The sequence below is a fragment of the Akebia trifoliata genome, chromosome 4 (genome assembly GCF_017979445.1).
Source record: "Akebia trifoliata isolate Shusen 1 chromosome 4, ASM1797944v1, whole genome shotgun sequence".
Lineage (NCBI taxonomy): Eukaryota > Viridiplantae > Streptophyta > Magnoliopsida > Ranunculales > Lardizabalaceae > Akebia > Akebia trifoliata.
The window spans coordinates 38880680-38896108 of NC_141378.1; the positions used below are offsets into that span (position 1 = coordinate 38880680).

Below are 15429 nucleotides of genomic sequence, written 5' to 3' on the forward strand. Positions count from 1 at the left end.
TTTAATATGAGTAGGGATCTAGTGTCCTGTTACTAATCAAGGTCAGGTGGCACCTCATTTTATGTCACGTGACATTTTTTGCGATCCAATGACCATATGGTATGTGGTCCATCCCTTGGTGAATCTACACATAAAAGACCAATTTGATTGGTGATGTGCATCCATTGATTATAATAGTGTCTTAAGAATGATTTCTAATCATTAAATTTAAACTCATTTTCAAGAGCTTAGAACTAGTGGATACAAGTAATCAAACACTGTGATTTTCAATATATAGGTTCACCAAGGGATGGACCACATATCCATACGATTAGTGGATCTCAAAAAAATGCCATGTGGCATAAAATGGGGTGCCACTTGACCTTGGTTAAGAATGGGACACCGTTATGAATCCTACTCTTCTAATATTAATTATTGTGTGGAATAGGGGTGTCAATGGGTCGGTTCCAAGTTCATATCCAAAATAAATGCAACCGGAATCAGAACAAACAAAAATCATGGGTACTCATCAGTTTTGATTTTCAAGAATCGAATGGGAAAAAAATTATTTTAAATCATTATACAAAAAACCTTCCTTTCAAAAAATTAATATATTATCAACAAAATTATTAACTTAATTATAATTTGTTATATTAAATGCAATTAATGATATTTTCAAAAAGAAAAATATATTGTAGTTACAAGTAATAAATTTTTAGAAGAGTAATTTATTTTAAGCTCAAATCAATAATTTATATAAAAATTTGAAGAATTTTATATAAGATGCATTTATTTTGAAATAAAAAAAGATACTTTAAATCATCTACAATACCCATAGGTACCCCATTAGATAGAACCTGTTACGGTCCCTATTGGTTTGGTTCCATTGAAGACCCAATTCTAATGGATTCCAATAAAAAGGAACCGAAGTCAGGGTTTTCAGTTTGGGTTCGGTTTCGTACCCGTTGATAACCATATTAGGGTCAAACACAAATTTAGTATGAACGCGGTGTTTACTTTTCGTTATGACGTAAGCAACCACGTCATCTCCACATTGTGCTTCACGCTTGTAAATTTGCGGCTATGAACTCTACAATCATAATCTGTACTTCTGAATGTAGCGTCCATGAAACTTCCTTCTGATGAAGAGGAGAACATTATGAAACTTATATAAAGAAAAGAATTCTTCTTCTGATGAAGAGAACATCAAAAGATGGAGAAATCCACAAAAAATGTTCAAACTCAAACACCCGAACAACTCTGTCATCAAATCCAAGAACAAGAGATCAGTTCAATGATAGTTGATGCTCTCACACAAGTCAACTCTGGGAACATCATCAATGGTGATCCTCACTTCTCAGCCATCTGTGAAGAAGGCACATCTTCTTCTTCTGCAACAGTCGAACAACTTACTATACATCTTTCAGCTGCTGACACGTGTAGAGAATGCGGAGACAATAATTGTTTGGGGTGTGAACTTTTTCACAAAAAGAAGAAAAAGAAATACAAAGGCGTCAGACAGAGAGCGTGCAGCTGCAAATGGGTTGCTGAGGTATGGGATCCACGTGAACGAACTAAGAAATGGCTTGGCACATTCGATAGTGCTGAAGAAGCTGCCCGTGCTTACGACAGGGCAGCATTTGAGTTTCGTGGGGTCAAGGCGAAGCTGAATTTCCCGATATGTGACGATCCACTGAATCAAAATTTCCAACCTCACTAATGTTGCAACAGCAGGAAGAAGTGATGGTGCTACTTCCACGTCCTTTCACGCACATGGGTTCAGCTGCCTACACTTTCCGTAGAATTTTAGTAATAAAACTTGCAAAATTGGCGATATTTGGTTTACTCCCCTTTACAAGATTAATTTTAACACATTGGCCAAAAATCAATGTCCCTTAATGGTGAAATGGGGACTTGTAGGCAAAGTGATAAATCTAGACTTGAATTTTTGATGGAGTAAACGTGATATTGTCAATTTAATAGGTGAGTATTGAAGTAATTAGATTTAATGTACTCTAATGGAGAATCACCGGATCACTTTTTTAAGTTGTTTGGGGGGGGGTTTTAACATGCTTCCCTAAAACAGTTAGGGATCTCTTCATTTGTTGGTCGTCCATTGGATACTCGTTTGGTGGTGCAAAGAGAATACTGTGGAATATTATAGCATTCACAATCTATTAGAGGGTGTGGTTTGAAAGGAATAGACTTATATTTGAGGGGAAACAAAAAAAATTATATCCATTTTCGGACTTATCTTTTATTGGTCCAAAGTCTATAAGGAGTTTAGGGATTTATTCTTCAAGGATTTTATGTACAATTGATATGGGATTTGTTGTTCTATGTGTGAATAGTGCTTGTTTTGTAAGGCCTCGCCAGGTTGGTCAACTCGATCGATATGGTTATGTTTTATGAATGAAATATAAATGTTATTTAGCAAAAAATAAAAATAAAAATGTACTCTAATAAGGTGTACTGCATGTGATACACTAAACCAATTTAGAATTGAGGAGTTATTAGATTTTTTAAGATTTGAGGATTAAATTAAGAATAAGTTTTCTACCCCCGACATATGCCTTTAATGTGGCATGTACTAGAACCATAGATCTTTTTCCTTGGGATACATAACTGCACATATTTAAGGGGATGTATACAGTTGTGTATCTCGAGGAAAAGGATCTATGATTCTAACCCATGACACATGTTAGGGAGCGTATGTCACAAGAGGAGGGGAGGAGGGTGCGTCAGAAAATCATGACTCTTAAATTAAATATGGTAGGTTTATGTTTAGTTACGTTTTTCAAATGTTATTTCTATATAAACCCAATCTGACTTCACTGTAATTTTTATTTTTATTTTTGGCTAAGCGAGTTCATCGTAATTAACGACATAGAATCAAATTTTATTATTTTTCATGGTATCAGAGTTTTGATATTCTAATCAAGCTCAAAGTCTTGTTATATCCTCAGGCGGGCAGTGGCACCACCACTCGATGCCAAACCATCCATTCCACTATTCATGATTAGCGACACATCCCACTTCTCATTGGCGCACATTTCATCAAAAAAATCATCATCGTATCATTCATTGTCAAATACTCAACACTCAACACTCAACCCATCCATCCTAGCATTTGCAGCCCATCCTTTTTCTCTTATGAAGACCCTATTATATATATGCCTAAGAGGTCTTTTGTGTTTTATCTTAACATCATACCTGCATCATCTTCATTAGCCCACCAAAGCCTTTTCTTTTCCAAAAGAAGAAGAAAGATGGAGAAGAGATGTTTTCTTGATAAGCTTTGGATGGTTGACAAGCTTTGTTGGTGCCCTCAAGGTCAAGGATTGTATATCGTTGTGAGAGAAGGGAAGATAACCCACAAAGTGAAAAAAGTACATATTGGAAGGAACAAGGTGTCGAATTTTTCAATGTCAATTTTTTTTTTTCGACCGGCCCAATCCGTCAAATTAATGGAGGATGGGAGAAATTGGAAAGCTCTAAGCTGTCAAATTGGGGGAACATAAAAAATTTCATCGGCCCTGGGCTGCGGTCGAAATTCTGTTTCTAAAGTTCATGGACTGGCCCATCAAATTTTCCATTTTTCACATAATGACCATCTCCTCCTTCCATCATTCCAAGGGGACACTACAACAAACATGTCAATTAGGAACAGTTTATTACCGTTCCTAAGCCACTATGAAACGGCTTGCGGACCGCCTTTAATCGAGGCATCGTTAATGAGGTTAAACGGTTGGAAGCCGTTCTATATTTCATGATTTGGAATGGTTAAAAACCGTTCCTGATATCAGAATTTGGAACGGCTTAAAACCCTTCCTAATCTGCGTCTTTATATAACAGCACACAACAACGCAAAAAGATTTGAGACATCGGATTTTATAGAACTGATGTCCTACGTCTGAGACTTTAGACATCAGTTATAAATCGATATCTAAAATTGTTATAAATTGATATCTAAAATTATTATTATTCTTGCTACTAGCCTATTACCCACGGTTAAAATAGATCCAAATAGAGAACATCGAGGTTCTCTATCACATTAATTTATACACAAAAATAGTTGCAATGAGTCATAATTTACAAATCCAAAATTACAATGCATCGATAAACCATTCACAATCATTACACAAGCACAAGTGCTTACAAGGAAGCAATGCCATCACTCCCATCCCTCCTTATCTTCTTTAAGATCCCTACAATGCCCGCAACTACCAATAAAAGAATTTTTTCGTGTCACCACATTGCATACTCTCACGATGAGCTTCCGCACCTTCAAAAAAGTGTTTGAAACAAGTGCTCCTTATCTTGAATTGCAGCTTCCAATTCCTCAATACTACCAAGCATCTACAATTAAAAAAAGTGCGAAAATAGTGAACATTAAGCTTCAAGGAAGCCTAATCCAATTAGGCAGATCCAATTATATTACTTGAAAAATGGTCAAAAAGGAAAACCAAACAGCACAACCTTCAACTATCTAGTTGTAAATATAGTTCGATCTATGCAGACATTTGCATCCATTACATATTGTTTGAATGGTTAGTTCATGGAAGGCAGGTAAGATTGTGCTATGTACCCACATTAATGTTCACCAAAACTGAAATATAGTGACAACCACAACTAATGGTGTGATGTGGATTGAAAATACAGACTAAAACAAAGTTTATAAATAGTCAAAACCTATGCAGCCTTACCGAAGAATGTGTGGACTCCAATGGCTATAACAATGGCCTCGATTTCACCTTACTTGCAAGTGGACCCAGAGAAGACTTCATCACCAGTGTTCTTTGTGATTGGTAGGAACTCTCCAGTGCGGGCTGATTGATCGATCTTCAGTGGATCTCTTGAGAAACTTGTTTTCCTGTGTTTCATTTTTTTTTCAAGCATCATAATAGATATAACTAATAAAATGTTTACATCAGTTAGAGGTTGCAAAACTAATAAACATATGTATATATATAACTCTCACGAAGGAAATAGATAAATAAGCACATGCCCTGGCCCCAGGAGGTTGAAGTGCATACAGACCCCCAGGATCACCATAACCAGACTGTTGCACAAAACAAACAGAAAGAGACACAGATACTTTTAGCAGAGAAAGTCTGAGGAACAAACATTAAAATGATATTCTTTTTTTATACTAAATAATGGTGATTTAGGACAAATAAACATATTGGTTGAAATGTGAAGCAATGTGATTGAAAGAGCTATGTAAGGGGCTGTAGACAGTTTACATTAGTTAACTAATGTTGATGTTTTTATTTAATCAAGGATTAATTGTGCCCCCTTGTACAATTGGTAATAATTCTCATGGTCCAAAAGGTAAAGCCATTAAGGAGATTTCAACAACATGAACCCCATGGAGAAATTCACAAAACTAATTCAGAGGCTGTTAAATGCACTTAGTTTCAGTAAAACTCACAAACTGCTATAAATTTAGAAGGATCTACAATTGGTGATGAAAAGAACTAATGATGACACCACATTATTAAAAGGCCACACATATTACTAATAAAGATGGTGCAATTAATTGATAACATGCCTTTGCATCAAAGAGTTGCAAATGAGCAGATTCAAGTAATGAGTCTTTCTCTGAAGTTTGGCGTTACAGCCAACATGTACTAGCCAAGCTTTGTTGCTAGAAAACAAAATCACAGCAAGATCATTGCACCTCTACACGTAGTAGGTCATTCCTACCTCAATAAGACTAATGTGAGGAATGATCTTGAGGAAAGAATAGGCTACGTCGATCACAAACTTTTTTAAAAATGATGAATTTCTACTTGCCTTTATATAAGAGTGGCCCATCACGTATGCGATACCCGCTTGTTTAGCTTCCACAAGGTCTTGGAGCTCCTCCTTGACCTGAAGGTCCAGATATTCTGCATTTGGTATCTCATACCGAAAAAGCCTTCTCTGCCTTGTCATAGGTGGTTCCTGCTCATATAAGGATTGCAAGTTCTGCAGTGTGCCCAATTTGCTGCTCTGCACAGTAAAGGTTTCGTTGTTCCCTTCAAGGGTCTTGGAGGATTCTGACATCACCAACCATGTTTGAGCCCTATCAGAATTCCGAATGACTGTCATTTATAACTAAAAAGGGGTTAGTTGACACAAAAACATAATCAGTTATTAGTTAAACAATATAACTAAAAAAGTAAAAGTACTTTGTTGATAAAGAACCTTGTAGTGAGAAGAAACATTACTAGTAGTAGTAAAACTTTAGAGGGGTTATCCAAATACAACTAGTAGTACCACTTAGTATCTAGACATATGCCAAAAGAAGAATAACCAGTTCACATTGCAAGTAGTACATAAAATCACACACAAATAGAACCACGCCAATAATCTATAACTGCCCTTGAAACCATAAACAAGATCTGGACCCAAAATACCAAATGCCATCAAAATTCAGAATATTTCAAAAATTAAAGTGCTTGACTTGAGAGGTTTACTAAAGAGAGTGGGCGGCGCTGTTGTGGTGGACACGCCACAACAGTAGTTATCTATTTTCCTCAAATTACGAAACTATCCTATATAACATCATTATTCATAAGAGAAAGTATCGTGTGTGGCATTGGCAATCCTGGTCTAATAAAGGCCTGATCAGATAAAGATGGGAAATTATGCCATCCCATGACCAAGAGTCAAATCCCATCGAACCCATGTTCATCTCCATTAACCATCAACCCCTTGTTTGCTATATATACATTTATTTTAAATATATAAAGTTTATTTATATTATTTATAAATCAAATTAAATTAAATTAAATTGTTATTGGATCATAATATTGAGATCTGATAAAAACCTGATCCGATCATTATTGTTTTGGTCCTGTGTTGAATCTAATCTGATCCATTAATGCGGCTAGCCCTAATGAGAACACATCAAATATAACAATGCAAGTCCCAAATCAGAACAAGCCAAATAGAGTAGTAGGTAAGGTCATGAAGGCCGACCAATATATCTAGGTAGTCGTACAAATATGAAAATAAATTGGCCTTGGTGCACCGCACACTCTGTTACACTGAAAAAAGTCTTGGCTTCGTATGATTTGGATTAATTAGAAACGTTAATCTGGTTTGGTATCAGTCCAATTCATGATGACACATGACACCAATGTTGAAGTATTTGTATTATATATCTCCTATATGACGTATGATGGGATTGTTGACAAATTATGTTGGTTGGGTGGGACCATTTGATTGTAGATAGAAACAATGAAAGGTGACATATGTACACACACACCAAAACTATATTACTGCCATTACACAGAAGACCTGTGCACATATAGACATAAAACAGTAAGGAAAACTTTAATGCTTTATTCCAAGATTTAAAAATGAAGAGAAAAGAAGAAAGAGACCTACACCTGATTTTGAGGATGGCTTTTCAAAATTCAAATCAAAGATGAAAGAGAAGTGGAAGGTGTGTTGAAATGTGAAGGAGACAATATTTACATGTTTGTCAAAGATAATGGTCTCACAAAAAAAATCAAAATCCATTAATGGTTTTCGAAAATATATTTAGAGATACAAGGAAAAAGATCACAAAAGAAAATTTGCCTCACCTATCAAACTCAGTGATGGAAGTATGAGACTCTTGTCCAGCCTTCCCAAGCTTGTAAATCTTCTTGCTCATCTCCGTCCGATGATGGTACCCATTCTGCTCAGCCTGGGCAACTGTGAAAGAAACCCTGGCAGGATGCCAAGCTCCAATGCAGGCTACCTTACGCAAGCCACGGTGGGTATTACGTGGGAAGCGAGTGACACCCCATCAAGTGACCACACCCTCTGCTGTACTGGAGGCCATCTGCAGACAGTTAGCATGAATAGATAAGCAAAAAAGGAGTATGTGGTAAGCAATCTTATCTTATATTTTCATTGTTTAACAAGTCAAATCACATGCAATGTTCCATATTTTATGGCTCCAAGAAGACAATCACCAACAATGGTTTCCAATTGAAGGAATAATTGATCTGGATCCTAAAAATAATAATTGCTTTCGAATAGGCATGAGTGCTAAATGATATAAAGCAGCTCTATACGACCCCATACCTAAAGTTAACATAATATAACCCCAATTGAGATTGAAGACCCACAAATTGATTAAGAGTTCAAGAATAATTCGGTAAGAGAAAGTTTTGGAAAAATTCGGTAAAAATCAATAGAGTCAAGAAAACATTGAATAAATTTAAAAATAAAAATATGTTTTTAAGTATAAAAAAAAAAAAAAAAATTGTATTTCATATATTAAATAATAAAAAAACACTTAAAAATACTAAAAATAAGAATAATATGAGATTGTTTTAATAAATCACGATTAATCGTGATTTTTTTGAAGAAAAAATACTTTTCAAAAACTTTGCAATTTGTTGAAAATCCATGATTTAATCGACAACTATTAAAATATCTATCTTTTCAACAACAAAAAAATCGCAGATTTTTGTCAACTTGATTTCATTAACCATTTGTGACTCATCCCAAGTTCCAATACAAACTTCGACTGAATAACCGAACTATTTAAGAACTAAACACATGAATTTCTAGACTTCTTGGGATATTCAAATCCAAAGTATGATTTCAAGCCCAAATAAATGCAGATTAAGCAATTAAAAATGTTCTGTTATCTCCATCGGAAATAGTTCTAATTTAACATTCATAAAGAAAGCAAAATAAACAAAATACCTCAAACACATTCAGTGATTGATCATCAGAAATAGTTCTAATTTAACATTTATAAAAATAAAAAATAAAAAGCAAAATTACCTCATATGCTTTCAATGATTGATCAACAGCCTCTTTCTTCTCAGTACCAATCTTAAACTCCGCGAGATAACGATAATAGTCCCCTTTCCTGCAACCAAGCAAATTTCCAAACCCTAAAAAGCCCGAAAAAATCCACAAAATCGGAACAAAAACCATCCGACACACAAAAATCCCTCACATCTTAAAGTAAAAAACAGAGGATTCTCCAGCAGTAGCTGAAGGATCCTCCATGAAGCTCTTCGTGCTTCAATTACGTTCTTATACCCTACAGAGAGAGGATTCCGCTCTTCTATAGTTAATTCGACATTGAGATTCACAACTTTCTTCATCGAATCCACCATTTCTGCCAAAAACAAAGAAACAAATAGAATTAAAACCTAATAATGCGTCAAATGATTCAAACCCTAACCTAGTCGAATTGACATTCGAGGTCCACAGAAGAAAAGAAAAAAAAAACCCTAACCATCGTATCGCTCTGCCAATTCTGCGAGTTTAGCGACGTAAACAAAGCTATTGCGTTCTTTAGATAAAGCCATAATCGAGGGGGATATAAGATCGATCGAGGGAGAGACTGAGAAAGCGACTGAGAGAGAAACTGAGAGGTCGATCACGGGAGTGAATGAGAGAGAGAGACAGAGAGAGAGAGAGAGACAGAGAGAGATGAGAGGTCGATCGAGGAAGCAACTGTGAGCGTGAGCGAGAGAGAGATGAGATCGAGCGTGAGCGAGAGCGAGAGAGAGAGTGAGGTTCGTTCCAAATTCGACTAGAAAGAAACGATGTGTTTGGACATTTAAAATACTAATTAAAACGGTTTTTAGAAAGTAAAACGGCTTAATACCGTTTTTAAATTAAAACGGCTTAATACCGTTTTAAAGGTTTGTTCCTATTTGTCAATTTTTTTGTAGTGGGAGTGGGTCCTCTGTGGCCCATTTCTTCTGTAGCTCTTGTTCTACCGTCCATAGAACACCACATTGAAGGAAAAAAGAAGATTCATGGTTTAAATAAGATTTGGAATTTATTTTATCAAAAAGATTTTTTTTTTTTTTCTTAATCAAGTGTTTGAAAATGGACCGTCATTGGACTCCTATATTTAAATGAGTGGATGCAATCATCTTAATTGACATGATCTAGAGAGGACTACAGGAGATTCCCGCTATAGAGGACCTGCTCCCTATTCCAAGCTTGAAGAAAACCTTCATTTGTTTATTTTTCCTTTTTTATTTGTAAATTCACTACGTCAAGGTCGAGTTTCTCTTAAGATGGTGAACCCAAATCGTTTTTTCAGCCCATCTCAAGTCTTTTTCTAAGAAAACTATTTGGGTCCCAAGTCCAACCTAATTGAAGTGGCTCCCGTTAATCATTGCATCAGTTGGGCGGTTGAAGAAAACCAATTCGGCAGAGCAAGAAAAGAGAGATGCTATTGACACACCAACTTTTGTTAATGCCACACCAATTCTAACATAAATCACGAATAAGGTGTTGTTTGTTAAACTGAAAAAAATAAGTGCTGAATAGCATTAAGCGCTGAATTTAAGTGCTGAAAAAGTTGTTTGTTTAGATGCTGAATTATGTTTGTTACACATTGCTGAAACTGATAAATTGTCTTTGTTACCCTTATAATCATATTATACATTGTTTGCATGTTTCAAATGCTTATTTATTATCAAACACAATAAAATATATTATTTCTTATAAAATTAAAATACAATTTATTTTTAAATAATAAATAATACTCAAATCTTCAATTTATAAATAATAATTTCTATTTATAAAAGCCCACAAATTTCAAATTAAAAATAATAATGTCATACATGTCACCAAAATTTGAAATCAAATTTAAAAAGAACTTAATTTTGGATGAATAATTTTCGATGGAAATGAAGGATGTGTAATTATAAAAGCACCCTATGAATTAATAGGGGCAACCCACACTATAGCCATTTTTTGTTTTGTTTTATATGGATTAAAGTTTTTGGAATGAGCAAATTTTTAGTGAGGATGGTTTATATGGTCTAGAGATCATCCTCACCAAACTCGTTAAAAATAGATTTCAAAAAAAAAAAAAAAAGGACAATTTACGGTTCTTGAACTTGTTTTGATAGGGTTAGAAGTTTCAAGATGTGCTGATTTTTTGTGAGGATGATCTCCTCATTGTAGAGATCATCTTCACCAAAAATCAACTCATTCCAAAAATTTTAACTCATATAAGACAAAATAATTTAGCTATGGTGTGGGTTTATTAATTTTTGGGTGTTTATATACTTATCCATGGGATATAAGAGGTAATATCCTTTTAAGAATAAGGGCATACTTGTCCATGCTCAAGAAAACAAAGGGCATACTTGTCCGTGCTGAAAAAAGCGAAGTGCTTACCGTTTCAGCACTCTTTTTCAGCATCAAAATAGTGCTGAATTTTTTTCACTTATTTTCAGCAATAAGTACGAGTAAACAAACGCGCTATTTTGACAAAAGTGCTGAATTTAATTTTTTTCAGTAATAAGCACTGAAAAATAGCGCAAACAAACACCACCTAAATTACACACATTTAGGTGGCATTAGTAAAAGTTGGTGTGGCAATAGTAGGTCTCTTCTGAAAAAGTCTCTTAAAATTCACTCAGTAACGTGGCATATGCACAGAGGCATAGGTATTTTTGAGAGATTTATCTGGCAGACTTAACTGTTGTATTTTTATCATAAAAAAACTCCCTTAGAGTACTAACAACTCCAAGGAGATGTTACTCCATACAGTCTGTTACCCACCAAACCTTACATTATCAAGTTTGTTAGCTTGGAGTGGGAATCCACGTCATAAAATTCAAATTGTTGCCAGTCAATTTGTTACTTAACATACCTTGGAGTGGATTCTAAGAGCATCAATTTGTGGCATTCAAAAATATGATATGATGCCACGGAGTTATTGGAAAAAATTCTCACAAGTTTGAAAAAATTTCAAAACAAAAAAAGAAAAAAGAAAAGGTTAATTTGACTATTAAATTTTAATTTTAAATTTGGGAGTTCCATAGTCATCCATTTTCAACACCTTCGATCAAACTCAATAAAGAATTTTGTTTTTTTTAATATGAGTTTTTACATGAAATCTAAAAAGATGTGAGGTTGGATTGCCAATTTGATAGTTCATGTGGGCCCAAAGACCCATAGTAAGATTTGAAATCTTATTAAGTTAGTTATGCTAACCTGACTTATAAAATAAGGTTTTTTTTAGTGACAAACTTGATAAAGTAAGGGAGTTTTTGTAGCAAAATTTCTATAGATAGGTCTGCCTGGTATATCTCTCTAGATATTATTTCTTATATATCCCAAGGAAAAATATTTATGATTCTACGCACATGCCACAACAACAAGTGTGTTTTGAGTGGCTTTTTTCAAGTCAGTTTATCATGACTTTTAAACAAAATTAAAGGAAATTGATCTGGTACATCTTACGTACTCTTTTAAAAAAATCGTCAATTCCACTTTCTTGATCCGATCTTTTTGGCTCAAAAAATCATAACCCAAACTATTTGCTAATCGCTAGATCAAAGTCCAACTAAACCCAATCCATTATTTATTTATTTTTTTTCAAGAATAATTAGCGACCTCCTATTCTGCAATTTATAGTGTGAGACCTGGTGAAGATGTCTACCAATTATTAAGTATAAGGAACAAAAGGAAGAGAGATAATGCCTTGCTGTAGATGATGTCACGTGAAGAGACAATCTATTTCAATGTGCTTGGTACACTCATGGAAAATTTAGTTGTGAGCAATCTGAATAGCACTCTTGTATTTACATTGCATTGAAGTGGGATTAGAAATAGAAACACCCATATCTTCAATAAGCCACCTAAGTCAAACAATCTCGGCTGTGATAGAAGTCATTGTATGGTATCCTACTTTAGTAGAGGAGCGAAACAAAATGGTTTGCTTCTTGTTTTTCTAAGAAATAAGAGAATATCTCATAAATATGTAGAATCCAATAGTGGAGACCTGATTTAAAGGATCACCTGCTCAATCAACATCAAAAAATGCTCTAAGTTCTAAGCTAGAGGAAGAAAGAAGCAACAGACTATGATATATAGTACCCCGAAGATATAGAAGAATACGAGTTATAGTAGACCAATGAAGAGTGATGTGGGAGGAGAGAAACTGATAGACTATATGCACTGTGTAATGACCTAAAAATTCAACTCATATCTCAAGAAAAAAATTAAAGTAATGGTTTATAAAAATCTAAATTTATACTATGGATTAAAAATACAAATTGTTATTTACAAACTTTTGAGAAAATCTGACATCACCATTAGATCCAAAATAGTAGAAAAACATACTAAGCCTATAAGCACACGTCAATCAGTGCTAAGGAAAAAGTTATTAAAACCTTGATTTGCATGTCAAACTTCTACCCAAAAGGGAGATAATTTCGTAGTCGAAATTTTAGAAATTCGATGACACCTTTAGGTTCATATCAAAATATCACCCAAAATATATTATTTATCTCGTTAAAAATAGAGCTTGGGACATAGATTTTTTCAAACAAATTGAAAAATGACCTTTACATCCTTTGGGCTATATTAATACCAAACTTAAATTAATTTACAGATTTTTACATCTCCTGCATTTTTTTATTTTCTAAAAGGAAATCCTAAAGAAAACCTTAGCCTCCTTTCACCTTCTACCTCGATTTCTACTTACTTAAAGGTTCCATTAGGATTTAGCGTAGAAAAGGGAAGTGATGAACTCGTCGCAAGCTTCAAGGAAAAATAAACAAGTAGTGCTTTTGACGATTTTCAAGAGACAACCTTCGACTCAATTTCATCCACAATGGATTTTGAGACTTTTGCAAATTGAATCTAAGGTAGGGAACTTTTAGATCTTCTTGATAGTCATAAATTTCGTTTCATCATAGATTTTGATCGAAAAATTCAATATTTTGTTAAAAATTAGGAAAATAACAATATTTTACAAAAGCATGATTGATTATGTTGTTTGATGTTTTAGGGATGAATCTATATTTTAAAAAAAAAAAAAAATGTAGTTTGGTTAAGGAAAAATTAAATTTGAAAATAAAAAAATCGCAACTTTTGAAAACCTTTCGTTTTAGAGAAGGTTATGTCAATGCCACATACCAACCACCAACAGATTCCATCGGTGCTAACGACATAAACATTTTTTTGTCGCAAATTAATTTGTTTTTTTTTTACCATTTTTTATCATTTTCTTCAAAATAATTTTTAAAAAGTGATTTTTGGTATTTAAACATATTGAAAACTCTAATTTTAACTCTTTCAAAAGTGTATACGTATTTTGACTAATTTTTTTTAAAATGATGTGTTTTAAGTGTTAAAAGAGTTAGAGGGATTGCATTGTAGGTACGATGTCCTATGTTTATGAATGAAAGTGTGGACTCTCCTTTTTTGTATGTGTGTTGGCGAGCGAGTATCTAGGGTTAAACTTTATTTTCTATTATCTCCGGGTGATGTCGTTGGTTTATTTAAATTCCATTATCGCAAGATAATGTGTACTATTGTTTATTTTTACGACCGAACACGAAAGGAAGTGCATTTTACTATCCTTCACGGGACGATGGGTAAGTTGACCAAACTAGGTCGACTAAGCATTGTAGGGCTGATCGAACGTAATAACTTTTCATCTTCTTCTTCAGTTTCATCCCAAACTTTCCCACAATCATTTTAAAATTTTTCTCAATTGTTTTTTATCATAAAACTAATATATCTATTATTTTTCTAACTTTTAACACAAGATTTACAAATTAAAAAAAAAATCGATTTTTTTGAAGACTGTGCCCCTAGATAGAAATTAAAATCTAGTTCATGGATGTAAAATATTTTTCTACTAAAAACTTAGTAACTAAAGGGTGTAGACACCCCATTTTTGCACTCGCCTGATTAATCAACTCGTCAACCCGATCGCAATGATTCCCAATGATGGATGTTATTTTCATTGCTTTATTTTGCTATCAGATGTGTTTCAGAAATCCGGATGAGATATCTCAAACTGACAAAACCTTAGAAACCACGCTACGCTAGGAAAATACGACCCCAGAAACACAGAAATCATCATCTTGCAGACCAGAAAGAAACTTCGCGATAAAAATCACTAAAAATTATCAAATTACCAAAATACCCCTAACCTCAAAACAACCATAGAGCCTACGTTACGATTAGGAAAACCCTTTCGAATACATAAAACAACAAATCGAAATCAAATAAATCATTTCACCAATTTTCACAAAATTTGACAAAATTACGAAAATGCCCCTCATAAAGTTCACAACAAATTCACATAAAAAATTTCATAAATAACAAAAACTAATATTTCCATTGAATTCCTTACGAAAAATCGATTCTAAAACATCCTAGAACATTAAAAACCGACTTAAAACGTGAAAAGTCCTCTCCGGGGGAAAAACGGTAATTTCACAATTTTCAGAATTAAAAATTTCGAAATTAATAAATAAAATATTAAATAATTAAAGTGAAACATTAATGAAATTAATTTAAAAATTGGAACTAAAAAAATCGATCAATCGGACTTTCAAGTAAAATTATTGAGGGCTCGTGGGATATTTCTTTAAGGACCCCTCCATTTGGGGGTCCAAAGAATTAAAGATATTTTAGAGGGGGGTTCTCCAAAAATTAAAAGTAAATCAAGCA

At 34.0% G+C, this 15429-nt stretch overlaps 2 protein-coding genes and 1 pseudogene across 3 annotated transcripts; 1 reads left to right on the forward strand and 2 right to left on the reverse strand.

Annotated features, from left to right (window-relative positions):
- The first annotated feature begins 1192 nt into the window (after positions 1-1192).
- LOC147404904 (ethylene-responsive transcription factor ERF109-like) lies at positions 1193-1699 on the forward strand. Its single transcript, XM_086437937.1, has one exon. It carries the CDS (start codon positions 1193-1195, stop codon positions 1697-1699), a length of 507 nt encoding a protein of 168 aa, XP_086294063.1.
- A 2368-nt stretch (positions 1700-4067) lies between these two features.
- On the reverse strand, positions 4068-9418 carry LOC147404905 (14-3-3-like protein B; annotated as a pseudogene). The gene is made up of 8 exons (XR_015177990.1): positions 9221-9418; positions 8936-9100; positions 8758-8845; positions 7560-7801; positions 5534-6068; positions 4984-5041; positions 4686-4852; positions 4068-4338 (listed from the first exon to the last, which is right to left on the reverse strand). The product of XR_015177990.1 is annotated as a 14-3-3-like protein B (transcript).
- On the reverse strand, positions 5066-6519 carry LOC147404906 (potassium transporter 7-like). The gene is made up of 2 exons (XM_086441003.1): positions 5779-6519; positions 5066-5629 (listed from the first exon to the last, which is right to left on the reverse strand). The coding sequence occupies exons 1-2, from the start codon at positions 6073-6075 to the stop codon at positions 5597-5599; spliced, it is 330 nt and encodes a 109-aa protein (XP_086297129.1). The 5' UTR covers positions 6076-6519; the 3' UTR covers positions 5066-5596.
- Positions 9419-15429: the final 6011 nt, after the last annotated feature.